Source organism: Doryrhamphus excisus, linkage group LG6, assembly GCF_037039965.1.
Source record: "Doryrhamphus excisus strain RoL-2023G ecotype Guam linkage group LG6, RoL_Dexc_Guam_v1.1, whole genome shotgun sequence".
Taxonomy (NCBI): Eukaryota; Metazoa; Chordata; class Actinopteri; order Syngnathiformes; family Syngnathidae; genus Doryrhamphus; species Doryrhamphus excisus.
The window spans coordinates 12213633-12226529 of NC_136362.1; the positions used below are offsets into that span (position 1 = coordinate 12213633).

The 12897-nt window shown below is 40.8% G+C and overlaps 2 protein-coding genes across 2 annotated transcripts in view; one reads left to right on the top strand and one right to left on the bottom strand.

Annotated features, from left to right (window-relative positions):
* Positions 1–854, top strand: part of slc1a7a (solute carrier family 1 member 7a) — a 29678-nt gene extending 28824 nt beyond the window's left edge. The window contains exon 11 of the mRNA XM_058066566.2: positions 565–854. Coding sequence (XP_057922549.2) covers positions 565–831 — 267 coding nt within the window. The 3' untranslated portion in view covers positions 832–854. The remainder of the gene's footprint in view (positions 1–564) is intronic.
* A 4926-nt stretch (positions 855–5780) lies between these two features.
* Positions 5781–12897, bottom strand: part of scp2a (sterol carrier protein 2a) — a 17784-nt gene continuing 10667 nt past the window's right edge. Inside the window, exons 14-16 of the mRNA XM_058066567.2 lie at positions 12343–12472; positions 10257–10336; positions 5781–7216 (exon numbers count right to left, since the gene is read on the bottom strand). Coding sequence (XP_057922550.2) covers positions 7121–7216; positions 10257–10336; positions 12343–12472 — 306 coding nt within the window. The 3' untranslated portion in view covers positions 5781–7120. The remainder of the gene's footprint in view (positions 7217–10256; positions 10337–12342; positions 12473–12897) is intronic.

The window sequence follows — 12897 nt, forward strand, 5'->3', positions numbered from 1 at the left end:
GACATAAAAAGATCGAAAAATAAATGTCATGTCAACAGTAAAATATAGTGGTGGTAGTGTGATGGTCTGAGGCTGTTTTGCTGCTTCAGGACCTGGATGACTATCTGCCCAAAAATCCTGAAGCAGAATGTCCGGCCATCTGTTGGTGACCTCAAGTTGAAACCAACTTGGGTTCTACAGCAGAACAATGATCCAAAACACACCAGCAAGTCCACCTCTGAATGGCTGATGAAAAACCAAATAAAGTCCTGACCTGAATCCTATTGAGATGCTGTGGCATGACCTTAAAAAGGTACTTCATGCTGGAAAAGCCTCCAATGTGTCTGAATGACAACAATTCCGCAAAGACGAGTGGGCCGAAATTCCTCCACAGCGCTGTAAGAGACTCATTGCAAGTTAGTGGCCCAACCAGTTATTCGGTTTCGGTGTGACAAAATGAGAAATCAGGAAGGGGGCAAAGACTTTTCCACACCCATGTATGTTTTGAACGTGTGCTGACACAAAAGTAAGACTTTCCATTATGTGTCATTTTTAAGTCATTTCCCATGTGATGACCTCCACCAGGTACCTCTGATCTGCGAGACCAAGCCCATGATCAGCATCCAGCAGATGATGACCTACCAGAACCAGAAAAACGGCTGCTACCAGCCGCCTCCACCGGGCAGCAAGCATGACCACCTCTCACCGGATGTGGCCCGCCTGATTCAGCTCGAGGAAGGCATCCGACCAATAGAGAAGAAGAAACACGCTCTCTCTTCCCACCACAAACGAGGCCACAGGGACAAGGACCACTGTTCCATCGACATGAACGGCCTGGAGACTAATGTATAGCCCAGTTAGCTACTGGACCAGAAGGAGAAGGACCAGCATGTTCTTTTTACAACGTGACCAATGTCACACATCTTCCAGCTCTCAAAACCGAGAGTACAAAGTGGATGAATGCAGACTTTTTTTTTTTTTTTTTTTTTTTTTACAATATCTGAAAATGGCCCACATGTGATTGCGTGTTTTGTGAGTTGTACATATCTAACATGGATCATTTGGTACCAGATGTGAGGCTTGTACACGTTAGGGTCTCGCTGACATTTTTCCAACAGTGAGTCAGCTCACAAGGAGCACAATATAAAATATTATATAATTTTTTTTAATGATTATAACTCTGGGAACAGAGAAAAACAAACTGGAACATCCATTAGCATCAGTTGTATATTCCATGTCACTTGTATAAAATAGTATATTGTTAAATTGACTTTTTTATATTTCACTTGTGCAAAATGGAATTATCCATGGACTGTAAAGTGTGCACATAATAAACGACTATATGACACGTTCTCCGAACCTTCAGAGCTCTTTACAAGGATCTTCTCTTCTGTGTATATTTATTTATATTGTGTTAGTTCTAGGTTTAATGCAAATTCCATGGGTCTAATTGTTACATTGTTGAGCTATAATGATGATAAAATGGATCTTGGGTAACCTTTGGTCTTTTCTTGACTTTTATAGAGCGGTTCTGATATGAACGCTTATTGCATCCTGTAAAATGATTTGCAGTGGAAGTCATTATTGATGTGCTGTTTGGAAAATGCGCACACAGATAGTACTGAGCAAGTACAGGGACTCTGGAAATATGATAACATTCCTTACCTTTTGTGTCCTCCGCCATCACGCGTGTTATTTAGCATGGGACGCACCTTCTGTCTTGATTCAAACACACACCGACTGCAAAGCAAGAAGCTAGGCTATAGTTATCGGGCAAATTATGTATTGATATCTAAAAATCATCACTGTCATCACTGACATACATCTCATGACCTTTGTAGTCTTTACATTATGATCCGCTAAGCTGCACGGTGGTCGAGTGGTTAGCATGCAGACCTCACAGCTAGGAGAGCAGGGTTCAATTCCACCCTCGACCATCTCTGTGTGGAGTTTGCATGTTCTCCCCGTGCATGCGTGGGTTTTCTCCGGGTACTCCGGTTTCCTCCCACATTCCAAAAACATGCTAGGTTAATTGGTGACTCCAAATTGTCCATAGGTATGAATGTGAGTGTGAATGGTTGTTTGTCTATATGTGCCCTGTGATTGGCTGGCGAACATTACAGGGTGTACCCCGCCTCTCGCCCAAAGACAGTTGGGATAGGCTCCATGTTTGTCACACTTAAATGTTTCAGATCATGAAACAAATTTAGTTAATTAGTCAATGACAACACAACTAAACACAAAATTCATTTTTTACGTAATGTAATAACTGGTTGGGTCTCTTTGGATTTTGGCCCACTCATCTTTGCAGTTTGCAATTGTTGTCATTTAGCAACATTAAAAGGTACCAAGGTATTGGAAGTACCTTTTTCAGGTCGCATGCCGCAGCGTGAGGTGGACTTCCTGGTGTGTTTTGGATCATTGTTCTGCTGCAGAACCCAAGTAGGTTTCAGCCTGAAGTCACCAACAAATGGTCGGAAAAAAAGGCCACCACGTTCGTCAAAGTGTGCCTAGTAAGAGAAATTGTTCAATCAACAGACGTTGTTCATTTATATGTGGTCATTGTCGGTCTCTTTTTGGTGAATATTATTATAAATATTTATTTTTGCTATGCCTCTACTATATATATTTGATCACCTAAACTGAATCCCTGTTGACATTTACATTATGTAGCACTCAAACACTTAAAATATGCTCCAAAAATTCCATCCATTTTCCATTCTATTTGTCCTCATTAGGATCACAGGTAAGCTGGAGCCTATCCCAGCTGAATGCAGCAAAATCACCGTATCAATAGGGAAGTGGCCTAGCCTCACACAGACTACCTCCGATGGACCCCAGGTAAACTGAGTCTAACACCTTTCCGCAACCTAATAAAGCTCTGTTGAATACATTTCACTTCCCCTTGCATGTTTGTTAATGTCCAATTCCACCAATTGAAGAGCAGAATATAATCTCAGTTTCCGGAGCCTCGTGGCAATGTGTCTTCTAATGTCCAGATGCAGCCTACTGACCAAAAGAAGAAGTTCCTTCTGACTTTTCTAGTTTTCTTCTAATCCATTGCATTGTTCTGTGATAACATTCGTCTTTCGCTGACATGGCAGACCTTGTACATGCACATTCTTATCTTTGGCTTGAGTGTCTTGACGCTCAGAAATGTGAACGTTTGAATAGTTTTACATGCACCAAACAAACCTAAATGCACATAAACCACAAATGAAAGGGATAAATTAACATTTAAGGCTACTTGACGTTGAACGTAACTGTTCTCAAGACAGGACGTGGCAGCAAGATCAACCACCACCAATTTCCGTTTTTGCCATGGGTTATTTCTTGAGCGGTGGTTGATCTCGCTGTCACTTTGTGTCTCTGGGACACAAACAAAGCTACATGAATGTAAACATAACTTTTAATGTTCATTTATCCATTTCATTCATCATGTATATGTATTTATGTGCATTTTTAGTTTTTTTCTGTATGTCAAATTATTGTATTAAAATAATATTCATTCATTCATTTTCTACAGCTTTTTCCTCACGAGGGTCGCGGGGGTGCTGGAGCCTATCCCAGCTGTCTTCGGGCGAGAGGCGGAGTACACCCTGGACTGGTCGCCAGCCAATCACAGGGCACATATAGACAAACAACCATTCACACTCACATTCATACCTATGGACAATTTGGAGTCGCCAATTAACCTAGCATGTTTTTGGAATGTGGGAGGAAACCGGAGTACCTGGAGAAAACCCACGCATGCACGAGGAGAACATGCAAACTCCACACAGAGATGGCCGAGGGTGGAATCGAACCCTGGTCCTCATAACTGTGAGGTCTGCGCGCTAACCACTAACCATGTGCCGCCTATTAAAATAATAATAGACTCCAAATTGTCCATAGGTATGAATGTGAGTGTGAATGGTTGTTTGTCTATATGTACCCTGTGATTGGCTGGCTACCTGTCCAGGGTGTACCCCGCCTCTCGCTCAAAGACAGCTGGGATAGGCTCCAGCACCCCCGCAACCCTAGAAAATGGGGTCCGGTCCGGTAGAAAACCGCGACCGGTAGAAAATGAATGAATGAATGAATAATAATAGTACTGAAAATTTTGGGTCTTTCCGGAACAGATTACTTGGATTTTCAATATTTGTTATGGGGAAATATTGATTCAGCGTCCGTTTACAGCCGGACATCCTGGAACAAATTAATGATGCTACACAAGGTTCCACACTGCCTGAACTGTGTGAACGGTTGCCATGGTAACATAATGGTTTCTTGTTGTGTTGCAAGGCAAACTGACCCGGCAGTTTTTCCCATAGGTTGTTGTTGCCTTTGAATAACTGCTTGAGCTTTTATGTATGATTTAAAAAAAAAACACGCTTTGAATCGGGGTTTTTTTTATAATCAAATGTCTAAACTTCAATCACCTGTTTTTATTTATTTCATTGTGATTGATGAAGAAGGCATACTGTCCTTAATGCAGTGCTTCTCAAATAGTGGGGTAGGTCCCCCCTGGGGGATACTTACATGTAGGGGCTCTCCATTTTGTTGCATTTTCCTGGTTTCATTTGTAAATTGAGTCTGTTTAGTACAGATAAATGAATAAATAGTAACAGTTTCTCTCGTATTTAAAATCGGGGAACATTTCTGTCCCTTGGGGGGGGGGGGGTATGACAGAAAATAATTGAGAGCACTGCTCTAATGACTGTGTGCATATGGCACCAAATGGGAATTCTGTCAATGGGCCTGGCAGAAGGTGCACAGGAATGGACGGCCAAAACATAAGCCATTAGGGAAAGCTCTGGATCTCAACCAAAAAATAGAAGTGAGGGAGGGGGAGGAAGTAGGACACAGCCTAAAAATACCAAAAACAGAGCCTTCCAACCAGGAGAAAAAGCTCTAGAGCTCACTATACACTTGGTTTGTATACAGGGCAGAAACCTACAAGGCTGCCATGAGCGTCTCTTCGGTCTACTGCCGGGTGTCCAAACTTTTCCACCGTGAGCGACATATTTAAAATCATTCATTTTCTACTGCTTTTCCTCACGAGGGCGGGGTACACCCTGGACTGGTCGCCAGCCAATCACAGGGCACATATAGACAAACAACCATTCACACTCACATTCATACCTATGGACAATTTGGAGTCGCTAATTAACCTAGCATGTTTTTTGGAATGTGGGAGGAAACCGGAGAACCCGGAGAAAGCCCACGCATGCTCGGGGAGAACATGCAAACTCCACACAGAGATGGCCGAGGGTGGAATTGAACCCTGGTCACATACTTAAATATGAAAGGAAAAAAGGGGCACTCAGATCATGGCACCTGTTGCAGAAACATTTATTATATAACATGTAAAATTCATTTAACTTATGATATTATTCCAGCTAATCAAATAATAAAATACATAGACAGAGACATTGCAGTACTCACCTCAACCTCCAGCGATGGGGGTCATGCATGAACTGGAAGGTGCTTGTCCCTGCCGTCCTTCAATAGAGAGGAAAAGTACACATTAGTATTAACTCAATATATTGTGCAAAACAGTCAGTAAGAGTCACAAGTCACAAATGCACACAAACATAATGACAAAAAAAAAGTTTGTTTGTCAAAGCTGGTTTAATTACACGGTTGCAATTCAAATGAATCATAACAATTTATTAACTCAATGAGCTATTACATGTTTGAATCCTGGGAAGCAACGATAATTCCTCAGAAAAGAACAGGCCAGTGAGATCAGTGGAGATATTGTGCTCTACTGGTTCAGCTCATAATTAAATTACTCGGAGAAAAACAAAGGAAATTAGTGTACTTACATTATTAAAATTCTAATGAACTATAAGGCTGAAATGAGTATGTGATTACCCAATTATCTAGATCTGCACCATGTTCTTTTTGTTGTACTTGTGTGGACACCAGACAATATACTATCAGCTGCTAAATAACACTGTTCCTGGAAGCACATTGCGAGAAAGCTGAAGCAGGAATTGAATGACAAAATGTTCATCATCACTGATTTGTGATAGCAAGCGAGTGCGAGATTGGCTTATTGGAATATTCATGAACTCGATTCAAGAAACAACAATGTTCACCTGACACAGACAGACAGAGATATCAACAAAGGATACTTTCATTTATTTTGGGGGTTTGGTGACCCCCCAAAATGGGAATACTATTGTGGAATTAATCCCTGTGAGAAAAAAAATCCCTAATTGGAGAAAAGAAGTAGTCAACTTAAGATGAGGTTGTTTAACAGTTGTGCTTTCTTAAGATGTTTTGCTAAATTCCTGAATTGTGAACAGTACCGCTTATATAAGCCTGCAGTGGTAACTTGTTGGTAATGTTGGGTCATTTGTTATTTAGAACTCTTATACTGTTCCTGAATAAACGAGTGGAGGCCCCTTTTGCAAAAAAATGTGTGTGTCAGTGAAAGTTATGCTTGAAATGTATCTTTTTACAAAGAGCTGGTATTCTTTTTTTAGTTGGGAACTGATATTTTCCCGAAACGTATATGTGTTCTACTGCTGATTACTAAAGAACAGAAAAAGGCATAAACAAAAGGATATTATGATAAAATGTTGTTTTTTTTAAGCATTACAGAAGGTATGTTTTTAATTTCCTGAAATCCAAGTTTTGAACATAATAAAAACATATTCGCTTTTCAATGTGGGAACTGTTCAATGCAGATATGATTTAGCAAATAACAGAAAACATCCTGAATTCACTCCAAAACTTGTCGAAAGAAATCATTAAAACCCCAAAAGAGCTACGACAACTTAACAACTTCAGCTTCTCACCATGATGGTACCACATGCTACAGTATTATTTCAGTTATTTGACTTATTCGCTACGTTGTTTCAGCCTTCCCTCGCATAGCTTGTGATTACACCGAGCGTTTTGAATCTCCATATTCATGAACAGCAATGTGGGTGTGAGACTTTGTAGATGATTTATATATGAATATGTTCATTTTACAGTACAACAGAAGCAACGCTGGTGCAAATAAAAGGCAAAAATGGCTGAAATAACTAGAAAAATCAATTTTTTGTGTCTCCAACACAGCAATGCAGGGCCAGTGACACTGCAGCTGATCAGTATTGGTGTCCTGAAAAAAAACTAATTCCAAGGTGAGAATCTCATCTTGTGATCACAGCTTGGCTCTTCCTGGTGAGATCTGAAGACTCTGCAGCTTCATCGCCATGCCCATGTTTCCAGTGATCTTCAGTTTTCCTTTGAAAAATGCCTGAGGAGAAATAAATGCAAAGCAGCTGTGATCCATTATCTTCATCTGCAAATGACTTGAAAAACATAAAATAAATTATAAAATCTTTTAACATAATGTCTCCAAGTGGACCAAACAATCATGCCAAAGAGTGGCGATGGAAGTGCTCCAAACGTAGTCCATTAGGAGAAGCATAAGATATTTAGCGTTAAAACAAAATCATGCGAGTGGAGCTTTTGTTAGTGAACCAAGCACACCACACATATTTACATTAATTGCAGAGGCGGTTTGCGAGCTGCTTCCAACACTGAACACTGAAGAAAACAAAGCCACAGCTTTCAAAAGCTGGGATTGCTTTGAAGGGATGTATAATATATATATATACATATGTACAAATTATATATATATATATCAGTGTATCTTCCAGGGAGCCCCCAGTGTGTGCTCACTTCCTGATTTCTTATTTTTTGCATGTTTGTCACACTCAGATCAAATTTTAGTCGATGACAACACAACTGAACACAAAATGCGAGTGGTTAGCGCGCAGACCTCACAGCTAGTAGACCAGGGTTCAATTCCACCCTCGGCCATCTGTGTGTGGAGTTTGCATGTTCTCCCCGTGCATGCGTGGGTTTTCTCCGGGTACTCCGATTTCCTCCCACATTCCAAAAACATGCTAGGTTAATTGGCGACTCCAAATTGTCCATAGGTATGAATGTGAGTGTGAATGGTTGTTTGTCTATATGTGCCCTGTGATTGGCTGGCGACCAGTTCAGGGTGTACCCCGCCTCTCGCCCGAAGACAGCTGGGATAGGTTCCAGCACCCCCCGCGACCCTTGTGAGGAAAAGCGGGAGAAAATGAATGAATGAATGAATAATTAAGGGAGAAAAAAAAATCCAAACCTACATGGCTGTGTGTGGAAAAAAAGATTGCCCCCCAACCCTAATAACTGGTTGCGCCACCCACTAGCCGTTTGTGATAACTTGCAATGAGTCTCTTCCAGTGCTGTGGAAAAATTTTGGCCCACTCATCTTTGCAGAATTGTTGTCATTCAGCCACATTGGAGGCTTTTCCAGCATGAAGTACCTTTTTAAGGTCATGCCACAGCATCTCAATAGGATTCAGGTCAGGACTTGGACTAGGCCACTCCAAAGTCTTCATTTTGTTTTATTTTTCAGTAATTCAGAGGTGGACTTGCTGGTGTGTTTTGGATCATTGTCCTGCTGAAGAACCCAAGTTGGTTTCAGCTTGAGGTCACCAACAGATGGCCGGACATTCTCCTTTATCAGAATTCATGCTTACATTTATCACAACAAGTCTTCCAGGTCCTGAAGCAGCAAAACAGCCCCAGACCATCACACTACCACCACCATATTTTACTTTTAAGGTCATGCCACAGCATCTCAATGGGATTCAGGTCAGGACTTTGACTTGGCCACTCCGAAGTCTTCAGTTTTATTTTTGAGCCATTTCGAGGTGGACTTGTTGGTGTGTTTTGGATCATTGTCCTGCTGAAGAACCCAAGTTGGTTTCAACTTGAGGTCACCAACAGATGGCCGGACATTCTGCTTCAGGATTTTTGGGCAGACAGTATTCCAGGTCCTGAAGCAGCAAAACATCACATCACACTACAACCACCATATTTTACTGTTGACATTACATTATTTTTTGATCTTTTTATGCCAGATGTAATGGGATGCACAACTTCCAGAAAGTTCAACTTTTGTCTCGTCAAACCTTTTCCCAAAGGTCCTGGGGATCTTCAAGATGTTCTTTTTGTTCAGTAGTGGTTTTGGTCTTGGAACTCTGTCATGCAGGCCGTTTTTGCCCAGTGTCTTTGTTATGGTGGAGTCATGAACACTGACCTTAACTGAGGCAAGTGAGACCTACATTTTTTTTTATGTTTATGTGGGGTCTTTTGTGACCTCTTGGATGAGGCGTTGCTGCACTTTTGGGGTCATTTTGGTTGGCCGGACACTCCTGGGAAGGTTCACCATTATTACAATTTCCAAGATTCCCAAAGAACAGATAAGGAAGAACAGAGACCGAGGGAACCAAACCCTGTTGAGCTGAGCAACTTGTCATGAGAATGTTTTTTGTCTGTTGTCAATCACACTGTAAATAAATCCAAAATTGGTGAATCTGAAGTTGACAGATGTGTGGAGTTTTTTTTTTTGGCAATGAAAATTTCCATGCTAACTTGAAAAGATAAGAAGACATAAAACATTGAAGAGCCTCTCTTTATGTTGAGCTCTGTGAATACTATAAAAACCCAAGGCTTTGTATAGTTTGAAGGTCAGGACCTCAATTGAAAGTATGATTTTCTTCCCCCAGTGTTGCTGTTACATTCATTTTCTATTAGTGTATATGTTACATGTGTAGGTATACATGAATAAAAGTGAGTCTTGTCTATTGTTTTTCTCCCACTCTCCATAATTTCCTCCCTGATGTTATCTTGTTCTGTATAAAACAGGTTAAAAAAAAGCACATGTAGTTGTGGAAATATGCTGCTTTACTGCGTTATTCGTTCTGGATAATTGCCAGGTCTTTTGTTGTGATGGTGAAACGAAAAGGTCACCACTATCATTCGTCATTCCACGTCATTCTTTCTCAGATTTCAGTTTACATACAAAAGTATTCAGACCTCTAGAACTAGAGCCGACTGGTAAGACTGACAAAAAAAATATTGTGGTCACTCGGCATCGGTAATTTTATGAGACATGACGTTAGATTACATTACCTTTTACACTGCATGGAAACTGCATACTATCAAGTGGGGAAAAAAAGGTTCCCCTCTCATTCCATGTGGAAGTGGTAAGTTTTTAGCTCTTTGTTTGCCCTCCCAATTCCGTTTGAAACACTTTAATTATAGAATAAGTAAATTGGAGAGGCTAACCAGTTAGCAATAGCTTGCTATGTTAATGGCGGGTGTCTGTTATACTCCTGCAGTTATCCCATAACTTGCGCAATTTGAGCTCCAATAATGTTAAAACTAGGGCTTAGCCACAGACGATTTCCGTAAAAAAGCACGTCATCGGCAGAACATGTGGTGGCACGTACCGTTTGTGGGTTCAACTTTCCGGTCATCAGATCCAGAAGATCCTTATCACTCATGGAGAGGGTACAGTCAGCCTTTGTGCCTACAAGCAATATCGCTCAGTTAGAGATGTTTGGTTAATTGGAGACTGTAAATGTTTTGACTTGCGGGGCCAAATTTGGGTTAAAAAATTTGGCTGAAGGTCCGTCTATATATATATATATATAGGTGGTCATGAAACAGAACGACACTCAAAAATACAACACATCCACAGCAAGTTAACACATCACAAATCAACTATTACATCTAAGTGGATGATACAAAGTAAGAGCTAAACATCACACAACTTAAAACTGTTATTTCCAAATGCCTGCAAGGCATGCTGGGCATTGGGTATCAAGTGTATGTTTACTTCGCTAACGACCTCAAAATATTCGATAATCAAGCAAAAATGTGACAAACACAACAAAATGTTGGCAGAAACACTCCAATAAGATACCCAGCATGCCTTGCGGCAATGTGTTTTTTGTTTTTTTGGAATGGAATGTATTTGTATGCCCAAATGGTGCAGCAGGTAGGTTAAATGCCCTGTGTGCCGAATTACTTTGCTTGGCTTGCCCATCCCTGCTATTAATTGTACATCAGTGCGAATGTGAGTGTGAATAGTTGTTTGTGTGTGCCTTGTGATTGACACACAACCCATCAGAGGAATCAAATGTTTATGAAGGTCTGTGAACTCGAATATGAGAGCCATTGACTATGGATGAGCATATTCTATTGTTTAATTGTTAACAATTGCATCTGTTGTGTGCAATTCATTGTTGATTAATCGTGCTCAAAAAAATCAAATTCTATATGATACATATTCTATGCTTCTTTTTTTTAATTACAGTAGATCCCCACCTTTTCACCGGAGTTGTGTTCCATGCCTACCAATGAATGGCGAAACATGAGTAACAATGTCTACTTGGAACATGTGGCTCGCTCTTCCCCTTCAGAACCTCCTGCTGGCTTGATGTTAACGTTCCCTCCAATTTCACATCAACATTTGCAATAAAAGTGACTGTCGGATGCTGTCCTTCTCTCTTTAATCACAATTCTTAAATAATCTCAACCTGGAAACCCCTATTCAAACCAAGCAAGCATTAAAACTAGGAATGTCTGTTAATCAAACCATATCTGCATTAAAAAATCCATTCATTCATTTTCTACCGCTTTTCCTCACAAGGGTCGCGAGGGGTGCTGGAGCCTATCCCAGCTGTCTTCGGGTGAAAGGCGGGGTACACCCTGGACTGGTTGCCAGCCAATCACAGGGCACATATAAACAAACAACCATACACACTCACATTCATACCTATGGACAATTTGGAGTCGCCAATTAACCTAGCATGTTTTTGGAATGTGGGAGGAAACCGGAGTACCCGGAGAAAACCCACGCATGCACGGGGAGAACATGCAAACTCAACACAGAGATGGCCAAGAGTGGAATTGAATCCTGGTCTCTTAGCTGTGAGGTCTGCGCGATTAACCACTCAACCGCCGTGCAGCCCCCATCCCTAATGTCCTCAAGGTAAATTTATTTGGAAAAATATAATGATATAATTGCATTTTTCAGCAGTGCATTGCCGTTGTTTCTGATGCAATCAAGATATCGGCTCTTATTAAACTCTTAGGGAGTTATATTTGACATCATCATTTGTCCAAAGAAATGTACCTTTAAGAAATTGGTGTAATCATTTTTTCCATGACTGTACCTAATAACAGATGGAGTTGCAGTGTATCCAGTCACAGCACATAATTATGGTGCATTCAAGGACCGCAAAAGTGAAAAATTTCAACGGTTGAAGACGTGTGGGTGTATGCTGTACAGTTAACGTGAATTTGTGTGGCTGTGCATACTGAATCGTGAATGTGAGGGGACGGACTGTACTGTACAGCTTGATGTACCTGGTTGCCGGGATCTGACTAATTTTGTCCTCATGTAAATGTTGACAATAAACCCTCTTTGAATCCTCATACCTCTCATTAGTTGTGAAGAAATGGAAATAGAAAAATATCCTCTATCTTTTCTTTACTTTTGAGGCAAAAAATGAAAATTAGTTTAAATACCTGGTTCATTGGTGACGGAGCCATTTCCGTTTTTCACATCCACAACCCAAGTCGCCTCCTTTCCACCGGGACCGTCTTTCACTTGAAAAGCAAATACTCCTCCAATCTTCTTAACAAGCTGCGCTCCTTCCTGCAGGAGGAAAAAAAAAAGTATTTTCAAGCTGTACAAAACAAACCATCAAAATAATGGCGATGATCACAACAATAAAATCAATGCCAAATGCCACAACTAACGTGACAATACCGCAGCTTAGTGGACACGGCAGCTTCGTGACAGAGACTATGAAGCGCTAATCAAACATTGGTCGCCTGCTGCTAGACACGTCATGTACAACAAACACTGTGGTTTTTGCTTAAATGGACCACATCAACTACCAAAACTACATAACAGCTTTTTGAGATGCTTTGTCTATAATAGTGTTCCCTCCTTTACCGCGGGGGTTAGGTTCCCAAAACAGCCTGCAATAAGTGAAATCCATTTTTTCATTATATATGTTTTAATGCAGTAAAAGCCCTCACCATACACCATCAAACTATGTGGTTGACACGTATTTC